General features: G+C 53.2%; 6 protein-coding genes across 6 annotated transcripts; 5 read left to right on the top strand and 1 right to left on the bottom strand.

Moving 5' to 3' along the window:
- Positions 1-329: 329 nt before the first annotated feature.
- Positions 330-936, bottom strand: AA0111_g7026 (hypothetical protein; the record flags this gene model as incomplete). Its single annotated transcript, XM_028653315.1, has 4 exons — positions 330-358; positions 406-705; positions 766-787; positions 859-936. The coding sequence occupies 4 exons, from the start codon at positions 934-936 to the stop codon at positions 330-332; spliced, it is 429 nt and encodes a 142-aa protein (XP_028505337.1).
- Positions 937-1,822: 886 nt separating this feature from the next.
- On the top strand, positions 1,823-2,492 carry AA0111_g7025 (hypothetical protein; the record flags this gene model as incomplete). Its single annotated transcript, XM_028653314.1, has 3 exons — positions 1,823-1,931; positions 1,993-2,358; positions 2,422-2,492. The coding sequence occupies 3 exons, from the start codon at positions 1,823-1,825 to the stop codon at positions 2,490-2,492; spliced, it is 546 nt and encodes a 181-aa protein (XP_028505334.1).
- A 647-nt stretch (positions 2,493-3,139) lies between these two features.
- AA0111_g7024 (hypothetical protein) lies at positions 3,140-4,439 on the top strand (the record flags this gene model as incomplete). The annotated part of the gene is made up of 2 exons (XM_028653313.1): positions 3,140-3,415; positions 3,471-4,439. 2 exons carry the CDS (start codon positions 3,140-3,142, stop codon positions 4,437-4,439), a joined length of 1,245 nt encoding a protein of 414 aa, XP_028505335.1.
- A 503-nt stretch (positions 4,440-4,942) lies between these two features.
- Positions 4,943-6,436, top strand: AA0111_g7023 (hypothetical protein; the record flags this gene model as incomplete). Its single annotated transcript, XM_028653312.1, has 4 exons — positions 4,943-4,963; positions 5,045-5,271; positions 5,346-5,875; positions 5,973-6,436. 4 exons carry the CDS (start codon positions 4,943-4,945, stop codon positions 6,434-6,436), a joined length of 1,242 nt encoding a protein of 413 aa, XP_028505340.1.
- A 1,487-nt stretch (positions 6,437-7,923) lies between these two features.
- Positions 7,924-8,884, top strand: AA0111_g7022 (Phosphoadenosine phosphosulfate reductase; the record flags this gene model as incomplete). The annotated part of the gene is made up of 2 exons (XM_028653311.1): positions 7,924-8,092; positions 8,145-8,884. The coding sequence occupies 2 exons, from the start codon at positions 7,924-7,926 to the stop codon at positions 8,882-8,884; spliced, it is 909 nt and encodes a 302-aa protein (XP_028505341.1).
- A 691-nt stretch (positions 8,885-9,575) lies between these two features.
- Positions 9,576-11,534, top strand: AA0111_g7021 (Sulfate adenylyltransferase; the record flags this gene model as incomplete). Its single annotated transcript, XM_028653310.1, has 4 exons — positions 9,576-9,594; positions 9,656-9,805; positions 9,909-10,826; positions 10,894-11,534. The coding sequence occupies 4 exons, from the start codon at positions 9,576-9,578 to the stop codon at positions 11,532-11,534; spliced, it is 1,728 nt and encodes a 575-aa protein (XP_028505338.1).
- Positions 11,535-11,619: the final 85 nt, after the last annotated feature.

Below are 11,619 nucleotides of genomic sequence, written 5' to 3'. Positions count from 1 at the left end.
CGCTAGCGCAGCGCGGAGGAGATTCGCCGCTGATGTCAATTTGTTAGCAATCCTTCTAGCCGGCGCGCGTCCCCAGCCATGGACGCAGAAGCTCGTGGGGGTGCGTGAACGGGCTCGCATCGAGCTTGATGCATGTGACATGTGACGACGGTGATGAAGCATCAACATTTTGCTTGTGACTACTCGTGACATGGGACCAAGCCTCCCAAGTGAAATCTCGACAAAAAAAAAACGCCCTATCGCTCCGTAACGCAGCAAATGCGACAATCTGATATTAAGTGTGCCGTCATGTCATAAGTCGTGCGCTTGACGTGCTCCGACCAGTCAGTCTACCATGCGTGTCTGTCCCAGTTGGGATCTGCCAGTCGTCAGTCATTGCTTGTCCAGGACCTAATAGACACGCACCCTGTACGAATGCGGCCAAGACCTTGCTGCCCGTCTGCAGCAGCGGGTGGCCCACGACAATCTGGAGGAAGCGCTGTAGGCCTTCGCGCCGGTGCTCAATCACATCGTCGGAGAAGCGGTTGGTGAGGACCTTGCCCGGCAGCGGTGGTATTGTGACGCGCGCCGACTCGCGCTCGAGGATATCGCGGAAAGCCTCAAACTCACTGTAGCGGCGGCGCACCGTCGACGACTTGAGCTTGAAGGCGGGGATGTTGGTTCGCATTACGATTTCGTAGGTTGTGTACATGCCACGGCCAACGCCTGGTGCAGCGCATTAGTTGACACTCGCGCGATAGGCCGCATCTCTCTGTCTGCACTCACCGTGTGTCATTGGGTTTCTGACCTGTGCACGCGACAATTGTGAGCAAGGCTGCGGGACAGGACCAGGGCAAGGGAAGCGTCTAGCGGGCCTACCTCGATCTCCAGAAAGTTCTCGGGAGGGCCGTAGAGCTCCTCGAAGCTTTGCGATCGCGCATCGGGGAGCGACTGCATCGTGGGCGGCGTGTGCGAGTGTGGGGATGGGATATGGGCAGCTGGGCAAGAGTTGGTTGCGCGAGAGTCGGTGCTCTATGGCGGGGCTGGCGCGAACCAACTGGCCCGACGCTGTGGTTTGGAGAAGGTGCTGGCATCTCAACGCACGTGCATGCATACCCTCCGCCCTCCCGACCGTGGGGTAGTCGACCTCTCCAGACACTCCAATCTTCTCTTCTTGCATCTTCACGAACAAGCACTCGAGTCGCGGCCCGTTCTAAAGTCCCGCCAAGACACAACTTCTCGGACCGCCTAATCTGCTGACTCTTGTCATCTCACGCACCTAAGCAACCCCTGTGTTCAAATCGTCCGTCGCCCGAATGCGTCAACCGTGCTAAGTGCTTACTTGCAGTTGTTCATTTCACGTCGCTGAGCCCCGTACGTCATGCCGTTGGTATTGGCCTTGGCCTCCGCTCAAAGTCTTTTACGTAGACATCTTCGCTCGTTAGCTGCAAACGTATGATTCAATTCGAAGCTTGATATGCAACTCCGGTTCAAGCATATGTTATTCTCATTCCCGTTCTACAATGGCATAGTAATTCTGTTCTGATCTCGATCAAAAACCAGTGGGGCTTGTCGTCCCTGCCCAGGTGCTGTATTGTTGCTCGACCGTCTTACACCCGCAGACCGCAGCAGCGCCGAGCACTTTCCGATGCCATGATAGCAAACACAGGTGCAATATCGTAGTTCAGGTCTAGCTCAGGGGCTACAGCTTGTCGTAGGAAGACTCTGCTCGAGTACATAAGAGTGGCCTTGCCCGCGAGGTTTACCATATCCAAACCTTACGCAAATCCGGCTACCTAATATTACTTCCCGCACAACTCCATTCTTTTGTCCTAATAGCACCATGTCACTCTTTTTGTCAAGCTTGCTTCTCGCCGGTGCGGCGTTGGGTGCTCCTTTGCAGCCCTCTGACCCAGTCTTTACCAACGCGACCATCACCCCGCCCATCAACGGTAGGTTGTCTCGATACCCGATTGAAACCATATATGCCGGTACCAACTTACTGTCCTCCAGGCACTACCCCTTCTCCTCTTCAGCCCGGCATCGTATCCAACTGCGATGAATACTACTTCGTAAAGCCTGGCGACATCTGCATCGACATCGCCAGCGCCAAGGGCATCACTCTCGACGACTTCCTTACCTGGAACCCCCAGGCCGGCGAGACATGCACCAACCTGCTTGCCGACACTTACGCCTGTGTGTCCGTAGTCGGACATACCCCCACGCCTACCAAGCCCTCAAACGGAATCGAGACACCGAGGCCTATCCAGGAAGGCATGGTGGACAACTGCAACAAGTTCCATTTTGTCGAGAGCGGCGAGACCTGCCCGGCTATCCAGAAGGAGTATGGAGTCAGCCTGGAGGATCTTGCCAAGTGGAGTAAGTTTCTCATGTTCTGGAAATCGCTTTGAAGATGGTAGCTAACGTCATGTGCGTGATTAGACCCTGCCATCGAGGATGACTGCACAATGATGTGGGCAAACACCAACCTCTGCGTTGGAGTCATCGCTTGATTTTCTTCTTGACATCGTCCGCTTCATCACTGCACTGAGCTGCCGCGCCTTGCATCCAACTCTAGCCGTCGCCGGGTGCCTCTTAATCTTGCTTGTAGAAGCTTCAAACCCCTGGCTTTACAGTATTATCAACTTCCAGTGTCATCATAGACAATTGTTCCTCGCAGCCTGGCGCATGCTCGCTGCGAAGTTACTCAATCTAATATAATGTTTGGTCTGCTGAAACGCGCATGTATACTCTTACATTACATAATCCTAGAACACTACCATGCTTCCAAATCATGCATTCAAGAAACATGTAATTTGCGGGTGGCTACGCGACTTGCGATCATGATCTTCAATTCGATGCTCTCCATTGGTCAATTGCGGCAGGCTAGATCGACGACGCATGCAGGAGAGCTTTCCGGAGCAGCTTCCGACCACACAGTGCACGCGTGAACATCAAAGAACTGGAATCATTTGTGTGCTACCCCGCATCATCTAGAGCCATTCCATTCATACTGAAACATGGAGAAGTCGACACTGTCGGCGAGGCGGAAGCTAAATGCTACCCATTGCGGGGTCGCCACGAGGACCGCGCTGGTGGCTTAAGTAGACTGTGATCCGTATACAAGCATCAGTCAGGAATTTACTACTGCTCCATCAACATGAGTGGAACCAAGATCGAAACATGCCCCATGGGCTACCATCGGATTGTGAACATTCATAACGGCAAGGTAGCCAGCGGTACCATCAAAGCTGGTGGGCAAGACAAAAAAGCTCCCGGAACATACATCAAATGGAATGCGCCCGGTGTTGAAAATATCCCAGATGATGAAGAAGAAAAGATTAAGCAGGTGTCTGCTCAGTTCAATCGGTTCCAGATGATGAACTTCAATGAGCATATGCATTGTCTCAGAGGCACGCATCTGAAGACACAAGGTGTAAGTACACTTTGGTCTTTCTTCCAAGTATCGGATGTGCTAATCGCAAGTACAGTGCGTTATGGGCAAGTTTACAGTTCATGATAACCTTCCTGAGCATCTCGCCCAGGGCATGTTTGCCAAACCTGGTACCTACGACGTGATCATGCGCTACTCATCCCTAACACCCAAGATCTTACCCGACAACCTTGCAGCACCACGCGGCATCGGCATGAAGATCTTCGGCATCGAGGGCGAGAAGATCTGGGGAGAAGACAAGAAGACGCAAGACTGGACATTCAACAACTACCCAGTCCTCGAGCTACGCGATCCACAAACCACCTACGACATCGCAGACGCCCTGGAACGAAACTGGAACGACCTGCCCACGTTTGCCGACGAGCAGAGCAAAAGAGTAGACGCAGACGTCGCAACACTGGGTGGACAACTACCAAAGCAGCACATGGTCGCCATGCCAGAGTACTCGCAATCCGCCTACCGCCACGGCGCCTACGTAGCCAAATACGGCGTCTTCCCCGCTAGCCAATTCCAAAAGGATCTCGAAAACACTGAAGTCAAGGACTCGGACCCCATCAACATCCTCTCTCAAACCCTGCGCAAACACCACCTCAATAACCCCATCTCCTACAGCTTCTGCGCACAGCTCCTCCAGGACCTCACCGAACAGCCCGTAGACGACATTGGCATCGAATGGGATCCGAAAAAGTACCCCTTTGAGCAAATCGCCACCATTGAGTTTCCGCCGCAGGACTCGTGGTTACCAGAGTTTAGAACTTGGTGGGATGATCGCATCACGGTGAATAGCTGGCATGGGCTCAAGGAGCATCAGCCGCTCGGAAGCACGAATCGGATGCGCAGGGTTGTTTATGCCGAGAGTAGGAAGTTGAGACTCAAGGTTAATGGGTATAAGGAGGGGGATTATGTAGAGCCGGAAGGGCTGGGTGATGTGCCTGCAAAGGGAGTGGAGGCGCCGCAGTTGGATTTGAAGTACCAGAGTGCTGTTACGACTGCTGGAGCTGCGTAGTTTGGTTGCTGGGTAGTTTGTGAATTTTCATGTTGCTTTTTTTCCCCTCTCATTCTCGCAATGTCGCTTGTTGCGATGTTTCGGATATTTGCGCGTCCTTTCTCGGGTGACGTCTATCTTATGCATGTGTAGTTCCGATGTATGACCATGTCTACTAAGCCGAAGGTTTCTAGGTCGCATTTCTAGCTTCAGAAAATAGGTAAGAAGCAGCAAAATACAAGGTACAAGTGCGACTTCCCTGGGTGGCGGCTCCCCGCACATGCGGGTACTAGTTACATGGAGCTAAACCTACTGATCCAGCGACGACGATAACAACAACAACAGTAATCAGGGTCGCCTACAAAGATCTGCAAAGCATAATAAACATCGTACGTGCAAGACTGTGAGTTGAGCTACACCTGTCAAATATGCGAGTCCCTTCTTTGTCTTTACTGACGTGTGGGGTAGCCTGCATCGTAACAACCACAAGCGCTAGCATCATCAACATCTTTCCCCACATCAGGATGTCGTCTAGTGAGAGGATGGTGAGTAGTGCAAAGGAGGAATGAAGCTTTGGCTTGCGCCGAGTGCTCTGTTCTGGAAGCAATACGACTAACACAACGGAGGCATATCCCTACGGGAAACCGTATCCAACGCCTTCAAATGGTACACAACATGACGAGAACAAACTCTGGATGCAGATACAATACGAAGCATATGTTGACGGCATCGATCTGACCGTACTACCCTTTGCCAAAGAGGCTATCGCAAGCATCACTTCGCTAGCCAGTAATGCGGTGGACATGCAAGAATTCGACTTTTCGACTTCAAGAAGAGTTGATACGCATACCCAGTAAGCCCACAAGCCGGCCCATGACCACTCCAGCAGACTACAGATAGGAGTTCCTACTAACAGAAATCTTACAGCCCTATTCCGGACTGGTTCCGTGCTCTCGAATTGAACGCCGCAGGCCGCGCAACACCATCTTGGAACGTATCCTCTCATCTCAAGTTCATGAGCGAACACAGCATTGCCCATTCTGTACTCTGCATCTCCACGCCCCAAGCCAATGCTTTTCTAACCGAGAAAGACGAGGTACTAAGGAAGAAGAAGACGCTTGCCCTCGCCCGCCTGCTCAATTGCTTCGCTGCAGAACTTTGCAGAATCTATCCTGAAAGGTTTAGTTGGATGGCTATCATGCCTTTGCCTCACGTGCAGGAGTCGATCACGGAGTTGAAGCGCATGTTTGGCATGGTTGGAAGACAGCCAGTGGGCGTCGGCGTGTTGACAAACCACGAGGGCTTGTATCCCGGCGATCCAGTTTTCGATCCGCTGTGGGCGTTTCTCCAAGAAAGAGCGGGGAAAGCCGAGGGGAGTGGTAAGGAAGTAGTCTTTGTGCATCCGACCGAACCCATCATCAAGCTCGACGATGGCCGACTGATAAATTCCCGGCCTTGTAAGTTTCTTTTTCTCCCTTCTAAAAGCCACAAGTCGTCGCACGACAAACCAGAGCAAAAACCAAAAACGGTAATCAAAAGTTAACCTACCCACAGCACCTTTACGTTCCGGTCTCGGGGAGTTCTACTTTGAAACCGCCCGCGCAATCTCCAGTTTAACGGCCGCTTCCACCATCGTCACCTACCCATCCCTCCACTTCCGCATTTCTCACGGCGCAGGCGCTTTTCCCGACATCTCCGAGCGCTTCCTCCTCGGCTTCCCTGAAATCTCCTCCGCAGCCAGGGAAGCATACAAATCTCGCTTTTGGTACGATAGTGCGGGTCCTGTGTGGCCGAACCAGATCAAAGGGTTGACGGATGGAATGGGAATCCCGATTCGTCAAATGGTGTTTGGGACGGATTATCCATATGGCATCGGGTTCTGGGACGTGGATGCTAACATCAACGGGCTGGCTTGGTCGGGCGAGTTGGGGTTTGAGGAGAAGGAGATGGTGTTTTGGGCAAATGCGAAAGAATTGTGGAGTGGGAGGATTGGAGTATTGGATCGGATGGAGAAGTAGAAATCGGGGTTGATGATTGTTCTATTAGCTTTGTGCGCTGATGAAGCTTGATGTGTGCATGACGTTGATGAAATGATGAACATGAGGTAGGTGTGTCAGTATCAGATTCCACTGGAGCGGCGGCTACAGATTACGGTGATGTGTAGTCACACGTTGGTTGCGAAGTTGGGCGTATAAGAATAAGAACAAAGAAATCGAAGGGCTTGATCTTAAACGCAATGATGCAAGCGAAATGCGATAAAGACTTGACACCAGTCCACCAATAATGTCCGGACAAGAGGGTCTGGCGGTATGTCACGTTCTCAGAGATCATACCCAAGTAATAGACGTAGATGAGCTTCTCGCATCCACGGAGTTGGACAGCTCGAATCAGTGTAAGAATTCACTGTCAGCAGTACAACTTGCTGAGTGCGGCAACAAGTCCCACCCAATTGATGCAGAGCCGCAAACCTTACCGATTAGCCGCGGGGCGGTTTAGTGTACAAAGGCCGAATTCGTTAAGACAGCAGCGACCCCGCCGTGACATCCGCCACATTCTCGACAACAACTCGCCACCAAGCGTACAGATGAGATTGCGTCGCATTGCTACCTCGCATAACTACCCGGGAAGATGATACAGTAGTGCATTGCAGATGAGAAGGTTGGATTGCGCACGCGGAACAATCCTCACGCCCCAGAGCGACAGGCTGCACTGAGTCGTGCACAAGGCGAGAATTCGTTCAGTCTCATGCATAGACAGCTATAGGTAAATTTTCTACCTGCCGTTCCACAACAACCCGCACTAATCGATGATTTTGTAGAAAATCCTGATGCGTGTCGCAAGTCTTCTGAGCGAGGCCCCGGACGCGATCGCCCGGCGCTTGCCGATGGACCGGGGCACTCCACCGACTCCATATTGCCAACAAAGACAAACATCAAGAGAAGGGTCAAGATGAGACAACATTGCATGTTGAGATTAGCCACCAGCCGACTGCCTAGTCCGTCAGTCAAAGCCAGATCACTATGACTTCAACCTTCCGCATTGTTCGGCAGACGTCGACGGGATGACGTTGATGACAAAACCTCAAACCATCGGGCGATTTCCAACCAACGCACAGCCGCGGAGTACATGAGCATAGACGTCGTCCGAGCCTCAGATCTAGCAAAACGTCTACTGCCGCCGAATGATTGGCGAGACTGCCTTACATAAGGCTGGCAGGAAGAGTTTTGCTCCACCATGTACTAGCGCGAATTGCGTGATCGCACGTCTTCACCCCCAACTATCGCACCTTGCGGAGATGGGTTACAAAGCGATCCCGATGGCGGCGCCCAATATATACTCCAGGCCGTGGTCGCTCTCCCTCTTTCCACCTCCAGATCCAAACGATTGATAATAGTAGTTTCTTTCGGGAAACCTCCATTATACACCAAACCACAAAGACATTCTGCTTCTGGTTTCTCGGCACGTGCTTGCCATATCCCAAACTTCCGCCACACAATCTTGAAACATGTCGTCACCAATGTTTGCAAGTGTAGACTCTTTCAAGCAGCCTACACTCCGTGAGGAGTCGGGCTACGCTTCAGCCGAATCCAGCCAGGAGAGTCTGCCTGAAGTTTACTTCGCAAAGCCTCACTTGAAGTTCATCAACGCACAGCTACAAAAGCTCGAGCCTCAAGGTATGTGGCAGTGATTCGTTCTTGGAAAGCTTCGTGGATTGACTGGAAGTAGATATTCTCCGATGGTGCATTACATCTCTGCCTGGACTGTTCCAGACTACCGCCTTTGGACTTACTGGCCTCGTCACTGTGGACATGCTTTCGAAGCTTGACGGGCCACTGAAGCACAACATCGACTTGATCTTTTTGGACACACTATACCACTTCGATGAAACATATGCCCTTGTCGACCGAGTAAGGAGGCGATACGGAACACCGGTCCACGTCTACAAGCCTGCTGGCTGCGACAATGTCAACGACTTTACTGCCAAGCACGGTGACAAGCTCTGGGACACCAACGACGAACTCTACGACTACGTTGCCAAGGTAGAGCCCGCTGAGCGTGCCTACTCTGAACTTCAAGTCAAGGCCGTCCTGACTGGCCGTCGACGCAGCCAAGGTGGAAAGCGAGGAGACCTAGACATCATCGAGATCGACGAGGCTGGCCTCATCAAGATCAACCCTCTAGCCAACTGGAGCTTTGCCCAGGTCAAGGAATACGTTGACGCCAACGACGTCCCATACAACGACCTTCTCAACAGGGGTTACAAGAGTGTTGGTGACTGGCACTCTACACAGCCAGTAGCTGCAGGAGAGGATGAGCGATCAGGGCGCTGGAAGGGAAAGGCCAAGACTGAGTGCGGTATCCACAACCCCAAGTCACGATACGCTCAGTTCCTTCAGGAGCAGGCGATGAAGCAACAAAACGAGGACCTAGCCAACAAGCTGCAAGAGGTCTCGTTGAACGTTTAGTTTGCTGGGCCATCATATTCGCGTTTAGTTGCATCGCATTAGCATGGGCGTTTGGGTTTTTTTCCGGGTCAAGGCATAGCATGGGGTTTGGGACATTGAAATACTGGGTTTGCGGAAGCCGCATCCGATGATGTATACGGGGCCGAGTTGCCACCGATGTACGAGCCAATGAAGCTCAATTATGAATCAAACGAATATGAACCGACGCGCTAGACCTGTCATATACGTGATGCGTTCCTGAAAATCGCTAAAGCGCATCACATACTGCAGGACGTGTTGCTGCATCTCCGCTCCGCTCACGTCACTGTGGTTACTTGGCCCAACGAAAAGCCGGGTGAGACAGGCTCTAGGTATCGCGTGCAATTGCGCAATCGCGTCCAAGATCTGCCGACCCATACAACAACCCGCTTTGTGCCCTAGTCTCTGCAAGCAGAGAAAATCCAGAGAAGCCCATGGTCAACAATCGGGACTGGGATCCTGAAGTGTCCGCAGAACCCGGGGAATAAAAAGCCCTTTCCACCCGGTCCCGCCTTGTAGTTACTTAGTCGCGCATCTTTCTTTTTGAGTGACCCAAAACATACTCTTTGCGAAGCCAGCCTTGCATAGTCGAGAACGACGTCAAGCCCTTCGCTAACATAATTCACCAAAACTTTCTTCACAAATCCTCTATTCCTCACGATATTCCGTAGAGATGGCGAACGCACCCCATGGTAAGACTGCCTCGCAAAACTTGAGAAGCTGGTAATAGATACTGACGGCGGGTGACGATAGGCGGCGTCCTCAAGGACCTGATCGCGCGTGATGCGCCCCGACGCAAGGAACTCTTCGACGAGGCCGAGAAGCTCCCCGCTATTGTCCTCTCCGAGAGGCAGCTCTGCGACTTGGAACTCATCCTAAACGGAGGTTTTTCACCCTTGGAGGGTAAGTCGTCATGCCGCCCGCGCTAGGCGAGGGGCACGGAAAAGCCACCCCCTCGTGTTTGCCCTGTTTGCAGCAACACGACCCCTGACAAGCAACCATGCAGGTTTCATGAACCAGAAGGACTACGACGGTGTCGTTGCCGAAAACCGTCTCGCCGACGGCAACCTCTTCTCCATCCCCATCACGCTCGATGTCTCGAAACAGACAATCGATGAAGTCGGTGTCAAGCAGGGAGCTCGCATTGCCCTTCGCGACTTCCGCGACGACCGCAACCTCGCCATCATCACCGTCGACGATGTATACCAGCCAGACAAGGAGAAGGAGGCGCGGGCCGTCTTTGACAAGGACGGCGACGTAGCCCACCCCGCCATCAAGTACCTCTACGAGACTGTCAACGAGTACTACGTCGGCGGTAAGCTCGAGGCCATCGACCGTCTGGAGCACTACGACTATGTCGGTCTCCGCTACACGCCCGCCGAACTGCGTCTGCACTTTGACAAGCTTGGCTGGTCCAAGGTCGTCGCTTTCCAGACCAGGAACCCCATGCACCGCGCTCACCGTGAGCTGACGGTCCGCGCTGCCCGCGCCCGCCAGGCCAACGTCCTCATCCACCCCGTCGTCGGCCTGACCAAGCCCGGTGACATTGACCACTTCACCCGTGTCCGTGTCTACCAGGCCCTCATGCCCCGCTACCCCAACGGCATGGCCGTCCTGGCTCTTCTGCCTCTTGCTATGCGTATGGCTGGTCCTCGCGAGGCCATCTGGCACGCTATTATCCGCAAGAACCATGGTGCAACCCACTTCATCGTCGGTCGTGACCACGCTGGCCCAGGCAAGAACTCCAAGGGCGTCGACTTTTACGGCCCCTACGACGCTCAGGACGCGGTCGAGAAGTACAGGGATGAGCTCGGTATCGAGGTTGTGCCTTTCCTCCAGATGACCTACCTCCCCGACTCGGACGAGTACAAGCCCAAGAACGAGGTTGAGCAGGGTATCAAGACCCTTGACATTTCCGGAACTGGTACGTTATTCCCTCCTTTGTTTCCGTCTTCTTGCCTGTTCTCTCGAAACTAACAAATTGTAAACAGAGCTCCGCAAGCGTCTCCGAACCGGCCAAGAGATCCCCGAATGGTTCTCGTACCCCGAAGTCGTCCGCGTCCTCCGCGAATCACACCCGCCTCGCAGCCAACAAGGTTTCACCGTCTTCCTGACCGGATACCAGAACTCTGGCAAGGACGCCATCGCACGCGCTCTCAACGTCACCCTGAACCAACAAGGAGGCCGATCCGTCTCCCTCCTCCTCGGCGACACCATCCGCAGCGAGCTCTCGAGCGAGCTCGGCTTCAGCCGATCCGACCGTGACAAGAACATTGCCCGCATCTCCTTTGTAGCCGCCGAGCTCACAAAGGCTGGTGCCGCGGCAATCGTTGCGCCCATTGCTCCTTTCGAGGACTCGAGAAAGGCGGCCCGCCAGACTGTGGAGCGATTCGGATCCTTCTACCTCATTCACGTCTCTACCCCGCTTGAGCACGCGGAGAAGACTGACAAGCGTGGCGTGTACGCCAAGGCGCGCGCTGGTGAGATCAAGGGCTTCACCGGTGTTGACGACCCGTACGAGGTACCTGCCAACGCTGATTTGACTGTGGACTTGTCCACTACCAATGTCAGGACAGCGGTTCACCAGATTGTCCTGCTCTTGGAGAGCCAGGGTCTTCTGACACAGTTGTAGATGGTTGGCGAAAAAAGTGGTTTTCCTTTTTTCCTTTTTTTTATCCTCCCCTTGTTTTGGCATTGATGCGATGAGAGCTGCATTG

Source organism: Alternaria arborescens (assembly GCF_004154835.1).
Source record: "Alternaria arborescens strain FERA 675 chromosome Unknown contig_15, whole genome shotgun sequence".
Classification (NCBI taxonomy): Eukaryota; Fungi; Ascomycota; class Dothideomycetes; order Pleosporales; family Pleosporaceae; genus Alternaria; species Alternaria arborescens.
The sequence above is the reverse complement of the archived record's forward strand: the minus strand, read 5'-3'. Positions and strand labels throughout refer to the sequence as shown.